The sequence below is a fragment of the Pyrgilauda ruficollis genome, unplaced genomic scaffold, assembly GCF_017590135.1.
Source record: "Pyrgilauda ruficollis isolate IOZ18807 unplaced genomic scaffold, ASM1759013v1 scaffold15, whole genome shotgun sequence".
NCBI lineage: Eukaryota > Metazoa > Chordata > Aves > Passeriformes > Passeridae > Pyrgilauda > Pyrgilauda ruficollis.
The window spans coordinates 18105406-18125489 of record NW_024513654.1 but is presented as its reverse complement, the minus strand read 5'-3'; the positions used below and the strand labels follow the sequence as shown (position 1 = coordinate 18125489).

At 43.7% G+C, this 20084-nt stretch overlaps 1 protein-coding gene across 1 annotated transcript; it reads right to left on the bottom strand.

Moving 5' to 3' along the window:
- Window positions 1–1097: 1097 nt before the first annotated feature.
- Window positions 1098–13881, bottom strand: ANXA8L1 (annexin A8 like 1). Its single transcript, XM_041461242.1, has 13 exons — window positions 13757–13881; window positions 13599–13645; window positions 10221–10311; window positions 9863–9957; window positions 8664–8777; window positions 7836–7926; window positions 7162–7241; window positions 6498–6557; window positions 5905–5998; window positions 4043–4138; window positions 3742–3800; window positions 2788–2910; window positions 1098–1469 (listed from the first exon to the last, which is right to left on the bottom strand). Exons 2-13 carry the CDS (start codon window positions 13617–13619, stop codon window positions 1413–1415), a joined length of 981 nt encoding a protein of 326 aa, XP_041317176.1. The 5' UTR covers window positions 13620–13645; window positions 13757–13881; the 3' UTR covers window positions 1098–1412.
- Between the last annotated feature and the right edge of the window lie 6203 nt (window positions 13882–20084).

The following is a 20084-nucleotide window of genomic DNA, read 5'->3' as shown; positions in this document are numbered from 1 at the left end:
TCAATTAGAACAAGTGACTGTGAAAAAGCTAGAGGGACCAGCAGAAAGGACATGCGAGTCCCCGTCCTTTTTGGTGCCCACAGCTGGCCCATGTCCCTCAAAAACTGAGAGAAGAATCCCCCACCTTGATGCTCAGCCAGAGACCAGGCGAAAAACAGGGATATCACTGAAAAGACAAGCACTTAAATGGGGGGGGGGGAGGGACTGAAACCTCCTCTTCGTGTTCACTTGGGGTGTGTGACACCCTTGATACCCTGATGCCCTGACCCCAGGAACCTTGTTTGTGTTCTAGACTCACCAAGACCTTTTGAACTTGCCACTCTCATGGCATTGACTCCTGCTAATCTCTGCAGTGCAAGGAAGGGAGCATCCCTCAGCCAAAAAGTTCACCCACTTGATCAGAAAAGCTCCTTTACTGAACATATTTACTGAAAGCCTTTTGTAACTACATTTAAAGGATTGATTTAATCATGGAGAACCAGTGGTCAAGCAGAGCTGAACTTCTCAAACTTCTCAGACTGTTCTTTCTGTGTCACTGTCCACCTTTGGGACTTCACTCAGCCTCCTGGTGGTGCATTCATGGGGGTTGGAGGCAATTTTGGAGGGCGTCCACTGACTGCTGAGAAGTTACTGTCACACCAGAAGCAGAAACAGGTCTGCTCTCATGGGCAGGGTATCCTGTGTTCACCGAAACAAAATCATCCATGCCAGTTTTAATTTTCCCATGGTCTGACATTGACGTGGGGACCTGAACTTGCTGCTCTTCCCCAACAGACAAGCAAGAAGGAAATTAGGCACACAGCCTTCAACTTTCACATGCTTGCAGCCAGCTTGGCTCTGCCATTCACTGCTCCTTTGGGAGCTCCCTGTGAAGTTATCTAGATAAGGCTGCTAACTACTGCCTCTGGCACTAAGTTCTCTGTTCTGACCCATGTCCTAAATCCTCATTAATATCTGGGACTCCTTCCAGACCCATCCTTCAAGCATCAAACGGTGCCGCTCTACCAGCTGGTCCTGGTGAAATCAGCATGGCTTCAGGGCAGCCCAAACTTTGTAGGGTTGTTCAGACTTGTGAAACAGGTCTAGAGGGTTTAAAAGAACCTTTAATTCCATGTCAAAGTGCCATCCTTCACCATGGGTTAAAATAGAAGGAAAATTTCAAAGAACAAAATGGAAACAAGAAATTAACATTCCCCCTTGCTGTTGAAAAACTGCTTAGGAAGTAGATAGCATTCAATATGTAATGGACATCCACCTCCTTCAGAGAGCTTTGGATATCTCAGCCATTAATTTGATCTTCTTTCCCCCACCCTTGGATCAATGGAAAGATTTTCTACAAGTACATTTTCAGACCCTTGTTCACTGTTAATCTTCTCTCTGTATCCTTTTCAACATCTTCCTCCTAGAGTCTGTCAGTCACTGCCACAGAGATTCATCAAGGCTGTCTTGTAATCGCCGCTGGTATCCTCCTGACAGGAGAAAATAGTAAAAAATAGGTGAGTATGGAAGTTCCTCTGCACGCTCCAAGTGCTGACGTTGTCAGTCTGTGGAATATGCCCACACAGGAAAAGGACTTTGGAAAGAGCAAGTCAGACTTCAGCAGAGTTGCTGCCAGCTGACACACCATCAAAAGCGAACAGAGAAACGAGGCTTGTAGCTACCACCTGAAATAACATTCATCAAGTCCAGTTTTTTCCTTTGGAATGCAGGTGAGCAATTGATCAAGGTTCTGTCCCACAGAGCAGCACAAAGTCAGCACAAATGACAGCAAGCAAACCTGTTGTGTTCAGATGTTTTGTCCCTGGGTATTTATGTATCACCTCTTCCCTACAGGAAGGGAAAAGGCACTATAGCTAGCCCTGGCACATGGCATTTTAAAAAAAGCCACAAATGTGATCATTTTGGTCTAGAAGCACTACACAAAATATCCACTAAGTAAAGAAAGTTTCCTCCCTTTGAATGTTTTGTGGTGACAGGTGTAAAGCTAGTTCCACTTCTCAGAAGGAATTAATATTCTGTACAGACCCTTGAAGACTGATCATTAATCAACATGACAGACACTGACAGTGTCAATTATAAGAAGGGCCCTTCATTACAGAACCAGACTTCCCATAGGGACGGCTAAGGACAGGGCTTTTGTGCCATTTACAAAGGGGTAGAGGAATGTCCCAAAGTCCTGGGGACAAACGGTAAAAAACAGCATTTCAGCACTAACAGGGGAGGCACATTCATCTGGAACTGAAACTCAAATGCTACAATAAGCCTTGACAAGATTCAGTTTCTGAACCTATCTCATCGCTGGGTAGACCAAGCTTTCACCTGGGATGAGCCAGCAAAAAAACCTCAAACAACAGGAAAAGGAACAAAATACCCCAGCATTATTTTGACACATGTGGATGGCATTGGCTTGAGGTAGTTAAGGATGGCAGAGAGAGAGAGGAGAATATGGCACAGCAGTGTGGGATAGGTATAAAAGGAATGATTCATTTAATTTAGATTCATCTAGAACAGCATGCAGTGCATGGATACAGAGACTGGTCCATGAAAATCCTAGTGCAGTGTCTCCTTAGGTTTGCTTTGTCCAAGTCACGTACAGAGAGCATATGCTCACCTTTCAGACATATGTGTCTCTCAAGGACATGGCTGGTAACAGGCCTAGTGAAGGAGAGCCATGATCATAGGAGAAATGAAATTGTTACTGCCAACAACCATGGAAGCATCCCACAGTACTAGAAAGATTAGGAATATATGCAATGGCTGAGAACATCATATCAAGATTCTTCTTACCAAAATCATACTGGAGAGAGTCTTTCCTGCAATACGCTTGAATTCAGGCTTTATAAGATTTAGGTCAACTTCACTTCGAGAAACCAGCACCCTTATCAGAGTCCCATCATCAGTGCCAGCCCCCTGGAACAACAGATACAGCAGTCTGTGATGGTACTGGGTGTTCAAAGGATAAGTTGTGCAAACTAGCCCAGGGCAAGAGGAGTCAGCCTTCAAACACCACTTGGCACTTCTTCTTTGGAACATCTGCATCTCTTTCTGGAGGGCCCATCCTCACACCCCTCCCAGGGGCCACTGCCAACACCACAAGCCCACCGTGGACTTGTTTTGCATATGTCAAATGCAAAAGCAAATATGCTAAAGAGATGGGAGCTGGCACTGAATACAGTGTCCCTCTGCAGAATCTTCCAGGTAGTGTTTGGCTTCAACCAATATTGTTTAATCACTCACAGGAAAATTAAGATCACACTGATAACAAAACTGTTATCTCAGCTTTCCAAAAGGTTTGGAGAGCTGACATCTTGTACATACCAATTAAGTATTACAGGGGCACAATCTGCAAACACTTTATGTGTCCCCATTTGAAACTCATTTTATACTGCCATTGAGAGAATTGCTTCCTAAAAAGAAAATACTGTGTTCCAGTCTGTTTAAATGGAAGGCAAGTCTTCACCATAAACAACCTCCTAGAAAAGCCTCTTTTGTCTGTTCCTGAAAGTGGGACTGGGCTCCTTGCAGACTCTTAAGCCAGAAAAGCCAGAGTTCCTTCTTATCTTGAGTTTAAAGGGTACTTTTCTACTCAAGGTGTTAGAAAGGATTCTGCTATTACTTGCAACAATTGCACTAAACCTGCTGAATTTTACCAAACCTCGGCTCTTCTGGTTTGAATTAGTGGCAGCTGGGTTACAAGTTAAGTCTGTATGAAAACCAGTGTGTTGCAATGAAGAGTCTTACCTTTAAAGCATTGTACAGCCTCTCTGCAAAGTAGCAATGGATGTTCCTGGTGCATTTCACTAGGCATACAAAAAAATCAGTAAGAATCAATGGTAATTCTAGCCTGGGGGAGGAGGTGACTGAGATCCTTCATGCTTTCCATTAATTCAGTGTACTCCTGGAATATGAGTTTCTTATCCAGGAAGTACCCCTTACTTCATACCAGACACCTTTATAAAGCAGATCCATCTAATATAAGTCAACTACTGCAGAAGAAAACACAGCAGACTCTGACAAAGCAAAGGGAAAGGTCACTACTTACCAATAGCCAGCATGGCATCCTCAAGTGAGCCACGAGTTTCACTCTTGATAGAGTCTTCTATGCTCTTACCAGCCAGTTTCTGGTATTCTTCGAACACTGTTTGAAACACAAAGAACTTATATCTTTTACCAAGTAACCCTCGAGGCATTTTGTGCGCAATATTTACAGGCATTACTTGTGTGGCAATATGAACACACAGATCCTGCAAAAGCAATAGACACATTTGCACCAGCTTCAGGAGGCTTTAGGCAACATCAGAAATCAACTACAAAGATGGATATTAACATTTACAAAAAGCCAAACCATTCATGGTTCTTAATTCCCTGACTTCAGGTAATTTCTGTCACTCAAGTTTTTGTGGAAATCTGACCCTTTATAGCTGTCTTTAACCAAGAAATAAAGCAGACAACAAAGTTAGGCACACCTTTGGTTTTTGGTTGTTGATGTCATTAGCTTCAGGAGCCAAGATAAAATCAACTTAAATGTAGGACTATCCAGTTCACAGCCCGTGGACTTTAAAATGATGATACCATTTGGGGAAACTTATTATTTCAACCGCAATTTAAAATAAAAACAACTGAGAAAAGATGAGCAAAATAGAGGTGCAGATTCCAAGATTTGAGTTCCCACAGTAACAAAAGCTCAGCAACAGGGCCATTGCTTGCCTTATACACTTTGGATACTCCAAGGCTCAGAAACACAGATATCTGTTTTTATTCCTAGCTTTCTAGGACTAACAAAGAAGGAAAACTGCTATGTAATGCAATAGACATCTTAAGAAACTTTGCCCAACATCCAAGATCATTAACACTCAAGACACTTTGGGGAAATAGAATACAGAATAGACAGATGGATACAAACTTCTTTGTATCCATCAGAAACTCAAACTTCTCTTTCTATTAAAAACAAATTTTAAAAGCTGCAATAATTACACTCATATCTCAAAGACAAATAGGTACAGGCAGCTGTATCACAGAAGAAATTGCTCAGTGCCACAGTAGGTTCAAAAGACTGGTTGCATTATCACAACAAGATGAAATTCAATTCTTAAAGACAGATACAGACAAATACTATAGAGACCACCTATTGTTTGTCTTGTTTATTTTTTAAGTGACCTTGGGAGATTGAATTTGAAACACAAGGGGGAGCTGACTTTCAGGGCATAGAAACAGCAGAGGACCTCAGCTTAGAAAATGCTCAGGCATATCTAATTTATCTCTGACTAAATGTATCAGTTCAGGTCCACCTGATTCACACAGTTCTTGATATGCTTAGATTCAGCCAGCATAACAAAATCTGTTATGCCTCAAAAGCATTGAGATGACAAGGTTTGGTCTCTGCTGCATGGACAGTGGGGAGCTGAGGTCTCAGCTGGAGCAGGACTTGTGTCATCCCTCCCAGCAGCCTCTGATGCCCTCAAAAGGACCTGGGGCAGAAATGCAGGCTGCACCCTGTGATTCTCCAGCACCAAATAACCAGCTGTTTTTGTAGTGACTTTTTTCTTTTTTCCCCAGAGGAACCAACATCCAAGGGGACGTGTATTTTCACCACATGCTCCTAGTTAGAATGGTACTTAGTCACTCCCTGGGTTTATAAAAACAGCTACCCAGTTATCACCACTGTATAGGGACTCCTGGAAAAGCCACTTGATTTTCAGCAGAACTAAATCTTCATAATCTTTCACAAAACCTGCTGGCACCTTTTGGTTACTGGGTCACCAGGAATTAGAAAACAGGCTCAGGTACTTATTTCTGACTACCATGTCTCTCATCTATAGCCCCACCTCTTCTTCTTGGCTAGGGTAATTTCTGATTTTGGAGGCTTGGGAGTGTAGTGATGGTAATGTGGGCTCTGCTCCATACCTTTCATTAAGTGAGTGGCACTCCTTTTGCACAAGATGGTGATGAACTGTATCTCATCAGTGCCCCGTATCTTCTCTCCAGCAGCATAGAGAGCCTGTAATTTAGCACACAGTTGTTAGCGAGCTGTTCTGTGTGTGCAGCTGGTAAAGGAACAGAGTTTGGCTGAAGGCATGGCTGGAGTAAAGGGGTTTGGAGTAACTGAAACCACCGTGTGAACCAGTCTCCTAGAACAGCTGGTTATGAAAGCCTTTCTGTCTTCTAGACAAGTGGAACATCCACTATCTCCGTCCTTTCTACTCCTCCTGCAGCAGCTGGAACAGCCAACAATATACTTGAGGTTTCCTCCCTTTTCTCTGCTCTTCCACTCCACCATACCCATATCAAAAGCAGATCAGCCAAAGCCCAGGCCTCATCCCTCCTCTTTGGAAAGGCAGAGCTCAACAGTGCAGGCAAAATTGAAGAACCCCAAGTTACTTAAAGACAACCCCACCCCAAATTATTGTGACTCCAACCCTCTGCTGACACTGAAGCACTCCGAAGTTCAAGAAAGTGGGAATGCAGACATATCAGTGATCTCAGGTATTTGAGAGTACCTCTGCATCCTGAAGAGCCAGGGCTGTGTCCACATAGAGGGTGGCATTGTCCCTCTCACCCTATGAGCAGAAAAAGAAGGGTAACAATTATATCTCATGAAGATTCTTCCATAAATAAGGATGAGAGCATTCATTCTGATCAAAGATCAATTATCCTCTCAGCTATCTATTTCTGTGGAGTACTCAAGCACTAATATTTCAGACAGCACAAGTGCTAACTCCTTCACTGAAAGGTGCTGAAATCAGTCATATGAAGCAGAGTAAAAAATTGTTTGGTTATTCTGCTACCAGGCAGGAAAATTCCAAAAATGTGGTAGGGTAAATGCACTCAGCATTGAGGGCACAGACCCTGGAAAAGTGGTGAATCCTAGTGTTTTTTAAGACCCTTGTAGAGTACAGTGGCTTTACACACATGTGAAAGTGAGGTGTCTCTCTGTGGGAGAGCTGGCTGTAAGTTCCCAGCTCTCTTACTGCTGCTGAGGGAGAGAGGTTTCCCTGCTTCAGTCACATCGAAGCTGAAACAGGTCCAGTCCAAGTGACATGGTTGTCTCTGCACTTTATCTGGTGATCATGACTGTACTGACTCTCCTATTGCATGTTTCTCAAAAAAAGGTGGGAAAAATGTGAAGACCTTTATACCCTCATTTCTCTTCTCAAGCATTACCTGAAGAAGGCAAACCAGAATCTGCTCTAAGTAGCCACTTGTTTCCGATTTTATGTCTTGTTCCAGATCAGAACCGTATTCTGCCCAAGGGAAAGAGAAGGATAAGAGAAGGATTTGTTATTTATTTAGTTGATACAGTCAAGATATTACCAGTAACCCAAGCCCACACAATAGCCTGACACTGGGCAAGAGGGTCATTAAAGAAAAAAGCAGAGCTGAGAGCAGCTCACACTCTCTGTGATGCCCAGGTCAGCATTTGCATCCAGCTGAGTCACTAGCTCCCCTGATGCCCAAGAAATAAACCCAGAGCTGATTTTAGAGGTATAGCTGAAGGGATGAACAAGATAAAATATTTACAAATACATATTTGATAAATTCCCATCTATTTAATGGGGAGAAAAGCCAAGTGCACAGCTACAGTTTTGCCTATGTTCTGTCAATACTCTGTACCCGAACTGAACCAAATTTGTAATTTGCTGACCCTTGGCTGCAGCTGGATGAAGACCTAGAAAGGGATTTTCAAATTATCTCAGCATAGCCATGTTCTGTTTGCCAGCTGAAAGCAGAGCTTATTGCTTTAAGAGTTAAATGCTTTTAGAAAAGCCATTTTCTTGCTGACAGCGCGCTGTTCCTGTTGTGCTCTGATCACAGAATTCTGAGCCTCAGGCACTTACCTTCTTTGTACGCCTTGATTATCTCCCTGATCTGTGCTTTTGTCCGAGATGCCAGGATCTCTATGATAACACTTTCCCTCGTTCCCACGCCCTATAATAGAAAACACAGTGGAGAAATAAAGGTGGAGAAAGGCATCTAGTCATGGAGGGTGATTTACTGTTAGAGAAGTATGGTGAAGGGAGGAGCTGGATGGCAGCAAAGTCAGGCTGTGTGCTGAGATGTAAGAAACCATCGTGATGAAAGCTGGAGACACAAAACACATTAGGGTTGAACATGGTTTCTTTTACCAAGGTGCCTAATTTGTAAAGGATGATTTTATGTAACCCTGCATTTCCTCAATGCTTTTCTGGAGTCAGATCTTTGACAACAGACAGCATTAAAGGAATGCAGGGTAGTGCTTGGCTACTCAGTCCGTCTTTATACCATATTAACAGGCCACTCTGCATCTGAAACTTGTAAAGACAGATTATCAATAGGTAGGATCCCAGCCGACCCCAGCCTGGCCCTTGCACCACCACTCCTTGATTCCTTAAAGGTTTCATGGCTCAGCTGGGGCATCAGGGCAGCAGGTTTGGGTGTGAATTTAGTTTTGTTGTTGCCTTCCTAGGCTCTATGAGTCACATATGCACAGAAACTTTCTTACAGCCATAAATATTTAAGCAGTATTTTCCCCCAGAATATTAATAGTACAATTAAGTATTTCTCAAAGGCTACTGCTAATAACAAACTTAACCATGTAACAGTCCAGTTATTAACACTTGCACAATTACAGGAAATTAGCACTGTATTCGTGCTACTACTTAAATATCAGCATGCAATTTGCTTACCTTCATGGCATCATACAGCTCCTTAGCATCATACTTGAATCGGGGGTACATGAGAGCTACAATGAGCCTCTCAAAGTTGCCACTCAATTCAGACTTCAGGCTTTCAATCAGATCCTGTCAAATGTGCATCATCACATGGTTACATAAACAGACCCACAGGATCATTGTACATGCCGCTTCCATCCCCATGGCCCAAGTAATGAAGCTGAATGATAGCATTGTTGATAGTTCATTAAAAAAGGTCCTGAGACTGAAAAAGGCACCTAACTCCAAAATGGGGTTTGTCTAGGTGCTTACACATTCCCTGTTTTCTTGATATTCGAGTTTTCTCAATAATTAATCCTGCAGCAAATCTTCCTCCGCCCTGCTTAACTCACTGAGCAGAACCAGGTAGCTGAAGGCCTTGCACTGAGCAGGGGTGTAGCTTCAGAGAGATTCGCAAAGCCTGCATATAGACTTGCACCCAGGACATTTGCAGAATCAGGACTGCAGTCTGCTTGAAGATACACTTCAAACTTCCCTTTCACTATAATGCAGGTTTTCCTAGAGTATGACTCTCTCTGTTTTAGTGGGATGCAAGCACTCTATTTATCCATTATTCCATACCCACCACCCCCATATTTGCTTCCCTTTCTTAGGCTTTTGCATGGCAGTCCCCTTTCCTGGAAGGCTCACAGTAGGGCTGAGGGTATACAGTCTGCTGGTGAAAAGACTTTCCCGATAAAAGTAAGATTTTGTCAAAAAAACAAAGAGAGACAAAGGAAAACATAGTTGTCAATAAGCATGGAACTTCCAAACAAGTGTAATTAAGTAAGTCTTTAAATTGAACTTTTTTGACATTTAAAAAGGCCTGAAACAAACCAATATTTTACTCAACATGTCACTTAGACAAGTATCAATTTTTGTTACAGCTCCAAATCAATAAGAAGCTTCACTTCAAATTAAGACTGATTTTAAAAAAGTATTTCTGGTCAAAATGCATTTTAAAAAAATTGAATCTTTAGGAGAAAACCATTTTTTCCTGGTCAAACATTAATTTTACACATTCATCACAGGCCTTATAAATAAATATTAGTCTACTTATTTGCAGAAGGCCTGCATATAGTTTGCATCATGCTTTCAGGATGAACTGTATGCCCATTTATTACATCCTGCATGCAGTAAACCAGTGATTGAATATGGCTTTGTTTTGGGAGAACCTTTCCAAACTGTGCTTTGAAGGATTTGGCAATCTCTTGACGCTGCAGATTGCTCCTCTTGGTTAGGACATCAATTATAGCTTGTTCATCAGTCCCTGTAGAAAGCAACAATAAATCATAAATACAGTGCACAGAATAAGCTGAGACTGGTCCAAAATCCCAATCTGAATATTCAGACAACCTTCTCTGGTTCATTGCCTTTGTGCAGAAGTTTAAGTACATACTAAGGAAACTTTAATATTAGCCTTTCACAGTAAAAAAGAAGTGATATCTCTGGAAGCAAATTTCCTAAGGAATTGATTTCAACTTAGCAATTGTAAGACCATAGAATTTACATATATGGTTGGAGTCAACTCACCCAGCCCTTTCATGGCCTTGTACAGAGTCTGAGCATCAGGTGCAGCATTAAAATTTAAAGCACCTGCCACGGACCTGCCCTCTGCTTCACTCTGAAAGAAGAAGAAAAATACATGACTTTTCACCACTGATTTTCACCAGCTGGAGAAAAAGTATTTGAAAAGTACATTAATGATATTTATATCCTCCACATGGTGAAGTCACAGAAAATAGGAGAGACTGGCCAGAAGTTTCTCAGCAGAGCAAAAAGAGAACACAAGTTTCTCTGCAAATAGAACACAAGTTTCCTGTTCCCACCTGCCTGTACCAGCCTTTGCTGCTGGCAGGAACATGAAGTGCAAAGCATGGCTGACAGTGCTGCAAGCATTGTGGGGTCAGGCAGTCTGGCAGAAAAAGCACAGACTGTAATAGACTGGACTTTCCTATTCACCCCTTAATTACAGACCTTCATAGCATGGACACTATTGTACCATACTACATTTCTCAGGGGGTTGGTGCAGGGTAGTTTTTAGACAGCTTTTTGAATTTGTGAAATTGTCTTGCTCTCACAGACCATTTTTTTCAGCAGCTACTGCTGCTGCACTTTTGCACAGCTGGTTTCAAGAAGGGAGCATCACCACTGGAAGGAGTTGGGCCAAAAGACTACTTTGAAGAAAGAAATCCATCTGGAAGTGTGCAGGTTTGATATTCTTCCCTGTACTGAGAATCAGATACAACTACACAATAATCCTCCTAACAAATCCCTGAGGTGCTGACAGTATCAGTCCCAGGGCATAAAAGACACACTGAGACTTATTTTAGTCACCACAAGGTAGTAGGGCCATCAACCAGAATCCAGGCATAATTTACCAAAGCTGGTAGTCAAGGAACTGGCTTGAACGTATTGTCACATCTATCACAAGCTGGTCCTGTCAATAGGGGAGTATTTGGGTGGGTAGGCATGAAGAATCATCATCACTTTATTACAATAATAGACACAATTTTCTTCTTCCCAGAAGCAAGGATATTTAAGCTGGAAACGACTATATTCTCATAAATTTGCCTTTAGAGGCAGGGTTAATATTAAACTAATGGTATCAGTATGACCTGATGAATATTTTAATGGGGATAAATTCACAGTGAGATAAAAATCAGAAGGAAGCATTAGGGTTGTCCCACCTGACTTACATAACATGGACCACCAAGTGCTGCCCATCAGCTTCCTGCTATGATGCAAATCCCTTCTGTTCTTACTTCCCATGTGAAAGAGAACCAGTGGATACAGCTGGCAGGGTTGCATGGAGCACTGACAATGAGGAGTATTGAGAGAGGCAGCATGTTCAGCAGTCAGCAAGACTTGGAAAAGTTTGCTTTACAGCCAGCACAGAGACACCCCTGCACTACCACACCTTGCTCCCAGCAGAAAGAGCAGCTGTGAAGCAAATGGTGTCAACAGGAAACTTCACAGGAGATGCAGCTCTGAATCCAAATGGTCACTGAGCAGCGAGTTTAAGGCTGAGGGGAAGTTGTCACTGCAGAAAAAAAGTGACAGAGCAGGTGGCATTGCCACCTCCAACAGTTTGTTATTGGCCTAGAAGAATTTAGCTGAACTGGGGGGACCATTTCAAGTATTCCTTTTCTAGCCCTCTGCCAAGATGGCCAGCACCATCACAGCTTCCCTGGGCAGCCGTGTTAGACTTATCCATCTGAGTTTGCTTTAAAAAGGATGGTCAATCCTCTCCAGCTGCATGCAAGGGCCCTGTGAAGAAACCCCCAAACATCCTGGACCCATGCCTGGTGACTCAGTGAAAGAGGGAGTACAAAGCTGAGCTTTCATTTGGAGGCAGTGGAAACAAATTAAACAATGATCTTTTTTGGTACTAATTCCGATAAATAGTTACAGCCCTTCCTGGCTCGAGTAGCACATTTGTGACTCACTCATGCACCTCATTCTCTGTGCACATTCTCTGTGTTGCAGCACAAGTACAATTGCACCAGCTTTTCAGAGAACCCCTGTTCACTTTGGTCTTGCTTCCTAGCTGAATTAATCCTACAACTCCCTAACTGAAACTACTCAAGGCGTTTGTACTCATGTAAATAGAAATAATTGGCATGAAAGCAGCAGAAGCAGTGAACCTTGCAGCTGATGCTGTGAAAAGTTTTACCTATAAATGAAAGGAAGAAGGAATAAAAGTTTTACTACCAAAATATTTTCAAACCTAAATGATAGCCTTTTTTTTTAAAGCTGGAATCTGGGGACAGGTTGAGTTACTGTTTGCAATTTGTTCAGTCAATATTTTCTGAAAAAGTTACACATTTTTTCATTCTTTTTGCTTTTGAACTGTATTTTTTAATTAAGGGTTTAGAAAACCAAAATTTTTCCCCATCCTTCTTTGGACCTCTCATTTTCTTCTCATGCCTCCACCCCCTACAACACCAACTGGTACAAGATCACTGTACCTTCTTTCTTGCTCTAATTTACAAATTATTTCCAGTTTGGAGGTAGAAGAGAACAGGTAATCCAAAAGGAAAAAAAATAAGTGAGAGCTACTCCAAGCTCAGGAAAAACATCCATATTGTTATACCAACTTCCAAAGGAAATAGGGAAGCAGAGAAAACTCAGAAGGAAGATTACAATTTGAATCTTTCTGGTGAAAAAAAAAAATAAATTTTGAGACCTGGGAGTAAACCTGGCCTCCCACAGAGGCTGATGGGGCAGCTGCAATGGCTGGCACATCACCAGGGCTACCTGCTGCCTGGTCTGAGCCAGACCCCAGGTGCTGCCTCAGCACACCCATGAGCTTCTCCCCATCCTGCCACATTCCTCTCAAAGCCACAAGCATTTACAAGAGAACATACACAACGTTTCTGGCTCCTGGCAAAGAGACAGGCTGTTCAAGACACATTATTATTGCAATATTAAAAACCCACCGAAGACAGAAATTGTGGCTTGACCATGTCTTTCTCTGTGACCACAGCCTGCCAGCACAACAGGGGACCAAAAATGGGGACAGGCCAGTGCCCTGAACTCACTGCCCCAGGACAAGGGAGCAGACAAGGAGCTCACAGCTTGCAGACTTTAGCTGTGTAACTTTGCTGTTGCATGGTACCATCTCCCCATGAATACAGGGAGATAAACATCCCCTGCACCTCTCTCAACTAAGGACACAGTTAGGATCTGCTCCTCCTTCTATAGCCAGCAATCATATCAACACCCTCCTTCATCAATGTTTTTGAAGTGCTGAATGCTATTTTACAGCCAGAAAAACAGTAAGAAGGTCTAAGGTCTTGCTCATATTTAAAGGAAACTGTTCATTCCCACACAGTGCCTGATACAACTTATAAGTTACCTTATTATAGAGCTAAAAAACCTCAGAGTGTCAGTATATCCTCTACTTACCCAGGCCTTCCACCATGCCATTGCGGTCTCAGTAGCGTTTCCTGGGTCTGTTGGTGAAGAAAACCACACATATCACACCTCAAAGTTTGGGAATCTGAGATTTGAAGGGAGTCATGGGGAGGAGAGGAAGAAACAAAAGTTCTTTTCAATAAACTTACCACAAGAAAAATGGAATAACTGTACTCCTCTGGAGGCTTGTTCCCTCTGGAAGCCGCAGAATGTAACTGGCCTCTCAGGCACACGCAGGTATAAAGCATCCTTATCTACAAATTCCACAGGGCAACACCCTCCCACATGGCTCAACCTGTTTTTCACATATGATCTCACAGGGAGAGATCGAGTTGCTTAATAAACGAGGCTTCCCTTGTGAGGAGACCTAAATTCAACCTTGTTGACTCATTGTAATTTTTCCACTGCTTCTCCCAATACACGCCCTTCCCTGCTAACATTTTGGCCTCTGGCACAGATACAATGTACAAATTACAAGCAGGTAATTTCTCAGCATGAAAGAGACTAGATGAATTCAGCTATAACTGAATAAGCCATTCACTATTACCAACTCTTTCTATCTCTGCTAATCTGGAACACTGCCAGACAGGACTCCAGAAACATAACATACCTTCCTCTACCTCCCTTCAAAAACTTATTTAAAAAACCTCAACTCCAAAACAACCAAAACATTTCCAAACCAAACAAACCGCATACCCAGCCAAACCCCACATCATCCATGTCCTACACCTTACAGTGGAGCTCCATAAAGCATCAGATTGTACAGAGACTTAGGAGGTCCCCCCATCCTACATTTCCACAGCATGAGTCACAAATGTTCTCTAGGGTAACGTAGAGCCAACACATCTAAGGCTAACAAGTTTGAGTAATGACAACCCCAGCTGAGTGTCATAGGGCTTGCAGTAGCTGCTGTGACAGCAGTGAGTGCAAAACTTCTCTTTTTTCAAAAGAAATATAACTGAGTTGAACAGTTTCTCATACTTTAATTTGGTGAAATGTTTCTGTGAAATCATCTGAAATACCTTATGGTTGTAGCAATATTTTCCTGTCTAGACTTTTGTCAGAATCTACCCATGCCAGCATTTATTTATTTATTTGCAGTGGAAAGCTGCCCTGATGGAAACATTCCCACGAGCTGTATCTTCACACTTGCTATATAGGAGCTTTGTGCCCTCCACATTTACATGCCCACGTGGGATGCTGGGTAAACACCAAACTATGGGCCTCTCTTATTTCTCTCCCACAGACTGCTATTTCACTTAACTCAGCAAGGCCCCTGATGGCCTGGGAAGTTGCCCTGGCTATTCCCAAGAGAATGAGCTGGGCCAGCTGCCCTTGCCTCTAACACATCCATCATATGGCAAGGGCAAATTGGGAAGGAGGAATGGCATTGCCCTTGGTATAACAAACATGCTGCTGGGTCTGCACTGGCTTTGTTCCCACTCACATGTGAGAGGCAGGCTGACCAACAGCACACTGCAAGGAGAACTCATGAGTGGTCCTTCAGGCCTCCTCTGCTTTTTCCAGATCCCAATATCTGCTGCCTACATACACATTTCCCTCTATTGGCATAGAATTGGTCAGCTTGCCATGGAGATAAGTTTTCTTGAGGACTCCAAGGACAAAGAAGCCCTTCTAGGCAGAAAATCACAGAGTTACAGCAAACAGCCATAGGGCACAGAGGGCAGCAGAGACCAAATCAGACAGCAAATGGGAAAATGTCTGAGGGGTCATTCTTGCCATCATAAAATAAAAAGGCTGTGAAGGGACAAACCAGGGGATTTTAACGCATAGAAACACTAGCCAGGTTTTAATCAATATGGACAGGCGAGGAAAGGCCTGAAACACGCTGCAAGACTCAGAGCAATGCTGCACAGGCTTAATTTAAAGGAGAGCAGTCGGCACTTGCAGGCTAGTGGAGCAGAAGGCACTCCAGTACCCCTTTTGCTTGTGCAAACATAGTTAACCTGAGCAGCTGTAAACATGAACAGATTTGTCTTCATTGCAGTTCTTGTCCCCCCCTTAGCACTTGTGCTGTGTGAGAGAGCTTATCTGTGGTTCATGGACTTTACTACTGTGTACCAGAGACACAACAGCTGTTACAGCACCAGTAAGCAGAGCAAGGCACAACCTCACACATAGCTCAGTGATTACCCTCAGAAACATGCAGCTTTTTAGAAAAGGCGCAGAAGGTGAGGCATGGACTCTCTCAAGCTCAGCTTTCTCAACCTGACACTGCCCCCCAGCCCAGGGGCCATACCTGCATTTCAGGTACTACTGTGTTTTTGGAAGGTGAACCCCAAATGCACAAACCAGACTGTCGAGAAAGTCTGCTCAACATAATATTAAGGTGGTTAGAATTTGTCTCAGACAGTGATTGTGTGTGCTTGTACTGCAGTGTACTTTGGTACCCCACAAAATGCAGCCCGTCTCTGATCTGTCTGCAGGAGGAATGCCTGGGCTGTGGGTCAGTCACGCCATGGCTGCAGACACCCACAGTGTGTCAGTACAGTGGCTCTTTCTCAGGTCTCATCCACAGGCCTCCTCCAGGCTTTCAGAATCCCTACACCTGCTGACACACCCAGCACAGCTGTCAGCCAGTAAGAGTGGGCAGCAATCTCCAGAAGAACAGCATCTTACACCATAATTTGCTTTGGGTTTGCATTTTTAACCTATTTAGTTTAAATAAATTTTCAGCTAGACAAAATGCAGCAGGGACCGGTACACTTAGCTTTTCTTGACTCCACCCTGGGACTTTCCAAGCTTGAATCACTGACATTGGAGTTGCCCCGATATGTACTCAGCCAGCAAAAAGGGAATAGATATCATGATCAGGATTTTTAACAAAAAGGTATCAATAGCCTTAGAAAGATGCATGACTGACATCAATTTAAGAAGCTTTTGCTACCATTAATCTCAGGCAGGTTTGTTGTAGGTTGAATGACAGTGGTATAGAGGATGCTTTAATTTAGACTGAGGATGACTAAAGTCTTCTAGGGTATAGAGGCAGCCCCCTTTTCCATCTAGAAGTTTGTGAAGTCTGGCCCTATGCCTGGAAAGTTTCAGACCAAGAGTTGATTTCTTTGGAACATGAAAGCCTGTGGAAACCAGGTTCTCAAATTCTCAGCAATTTCCTTTCATGGCTTTCACTTCTAATAAAATCTTTTCAAGACTAACACAACAGCACAGTCCATTGGGAATTTCATCCCAAAGTATGCATTTGTTTGATTTTTTTTCAGCCAGGAACCTGGAAATCAATTGGAATCGTTGAGGAAAAGGCAGACCAAACACAGAGATATACTGTTGGGCAAAGCAATAATACTATAACCACATAAGTACTTAAATTTGAAGAGGAGCATAGCCTTTAGACCAAACAGGAGGGGGGTATTCTGCTACAAGGCTACAAAATGGATACCTTTCTCCAACCCAGTAAGCAGAGCCATGTAGAACTGGAGCTCTGACGAGGACCCAGTTCAGCAAATGTCAGAATTGAGTTTTTTTTAATGTATAAAAGACCAAACTCACATAGTATTGTGCTTTCCAGATCTGAACATTACCCTTACGCAAGTCTTTTAGCTTTATACCCATTACTAACAGCACCTGGCCTTACCTTCCAGGGTCATAGCCCAGCCCCTTGCTGCAGCAGCTGCCATGCCTGCAGACAGGCTCACACTCTCACTGTGAAACCATGGGAGTTTCATCCTTCAGGTTTTAAGCCATTGTGTAAACAAGAGCAGACACCAAGCATTACCTTCTGCTGCTCCACTTCCCTACCCCTACCACCCCCCTGCCTCCGTTTCTTCCTGTTAGCACTCTTAATGACCTCACCTGAAATCAGATCTCTAAATGGAGAGCTGTGTAAATTTGCCAGCAAGCATATCCAAACAAAGTTATTGTCTGTTTATGAATGAGGTGTCAGCTGGGTGGGGAAAGGGGTCAGATGGGGAAGGCAGCAGTTTAGAGCAAGGAGAGCATCTGTAATGCAAAAATAAAGTTCTTAGAGTCCTGCCAAAACTGTACTATTTGTCAGGTCACTACTCACCCTGCCATTTCTTCTGGTGCCTTTGAACCATACTTCACAGTGAAAATGACCCCAAAATAGGTTTATGTCCATTTGAAAATCATTGTCACAATTTAATTTTTGAAGATGCACTGTAAGCAGCTATGAGCCAAGCATAAAAGAAATTTCATATTGCATGTTGTGGGGCGTGTTCAATTACAAAAGGAACAAAAGGGTAAAAACTCAGGGCTAGATTCTCCTCAGCACCTCAGTGTCAGTGGTGCCTGTGCTGTGGAGTCTCTGCCCAGAGGTTAGTGAAGGGTGTGGACTTGGCTTTTCCCAGCAGCTTTGCTGCCCAAGGACATTCTGCTGCAGGTGGGAGAGTCAGGGCAAGGCACCAACACTTGCCCTGCCTCTGCTCTGGCACTGACTCTGGCTGAGCATTTTTCTTCTCATTCCTTTCTTAGCTAGTGCTGGTGCCAAGGAATTCCTCCCAGTTGCTCTAACAACCGTTCCCCACACAAAGCAGGCAATTGCTGTACTTGTTTAACCCCAAAGGCCAACAAAGTAAGCACCCTCTGAATAAAAATGGTCAGCTCTCTTGGGTCTGATGAGGACATGACAGATGCCAGGAGCTCACATGCCAGCAGAGGGTGGTAGGCAGCATTCAGCAAGTCTTTGAATGCTTGGCTGTGAAGTATTTTGTGCATCTACCTAGCTGTCTGTATGGGAATCGGTTTTTGTGTGCTTCTTGATGGAAAAAGTACAGGTGTTTGTACACAATTAAATGCAGTCCTGCTGTTTGAAATGACCCTGTGATGGAGGCAGACTCACACAGAGCAACATAAGAGAAAAGCAAAAAAGAAAAAATTGCTCACATTCCTGGATGTGTCTGAGTCCAGCTGTTTGTAGCAAGGCAGTGACATACACTTCACTGCTGGCAGTGAAGTTATTTATGTCAGAGCTGAGCAACATCCATGACCTTTTGGTTGATTTTGGTTCTCTTCCCAGTGCTGCAGAATTGCAGCACCCCACTCAAGTCAGTGTGCTCGTGCCAGTCACACAGGTAACACTGCAATGGGTATCCAGATCTCTCTTGAAGGATGTAGAAAAGGCATCTTAAAATCTTGCCAAAGGAAAACAAAAGCAAAGAGACATGAAGTATTGCTTCCCTGCCCTGGGGCCACGACTGCTGAGGCCAGCCCTGGCGGAGAGGCATCATGCACTTTGCTTGGCTGTAGACACACTGACAGGATAGTTTTACTCTTATTTCCTGCTGTTAAGTTAGGGCTGCTCCTGAACTACCAAAAATACTGGAATGCCAAACATAAGAGGCTCCTTGGCCAGGAGCCTCTCCAGTCTCTTGCCTCTGCCCTGGGGGTTGCTGCAAAGGTACCCAGAGAGGAAAGCTGTCAGCTGCTAAGTCTGAGAGCAGTCACCATAGCTACAATTGCTGAAACTGCCTGGCCAGGAGGGCTGAGCTGTAGTGTTCCAACAGCCAGAGCTGGGCTCTGTCCTTGCAGGAAGGGAAACTGAGGCACAAATGGAGGGCAGAGAAACAGCCATAACTTGATTGGCCTGCACCAACCTCACAGGAGGGAAGGAAAGACACTCCACAGAAACAACTGTGCAGAGTTTGTGAGCCCCAAGGTGCTCCATCAACCCCTCAGAGCCCCTGTTGGCAGCAGCAGGCTGCAGCTCCGACCCCTGGGTAGCAGAGAAGCACCACCCCTGCATGGCTCAGGAAAAGGAGAATAGGATCCATGAGGGATGCAAAACCTCAGCCTCCAGACAGAACTTCCAGGAGACCATGGCAGAGACACTTCCTGAGAACACCTGGGAGCATCCTGCCTTCTCTTCCCAGAGTGATGCTGGGTCCAGCGGGCCTGGGTTAGAGGCAGGGCTGCTCCTTTGCTCCTGTGTATGGCCTGGAGGGAACTGAGATATTTCACATTTTCATTTGTGAGTTACTTCGGCAATACAAATGATTAATATTGGCAGAAACAGAGAGAGAGAGCTGGGAAATTCCAGAGCCTGCAGAGTTAGAGTTTCTCCCTGCCCACTTTTTTCCATAGAGAAGAGTAAGTGCTTCAAGGCACAAGTAGTCCCTGACCATACCTGCTAGCCTGGGAAGAGACAGACGTCACCAGAGTCTCTCTCACTGTCCTGGTAGATAGGACACTGTCACTCCTGATGCCTCAGGTACAGGCTGTTTGCATTCCTGGAGCTGGAGTTTCCTGGTGAGCTATAGCAGAGCCAAGTCTACCATTGTGCTGATGGCTTTCAAGGGTTTTTAACTACCTCTGAAGGCACTGGCTGCTGAGGACATTGCAGCATTTCCCAGTTGGAAACAACAGCCTCACTGATATGTTGAAATCCCTTTATCACTGGTGATCCAAACAAACCTTACAGAGGTGCAACAGAAATCCAGGAAAAAAAAAACCAAAAAAACAAACCAAAACAAAAATAACAACAAA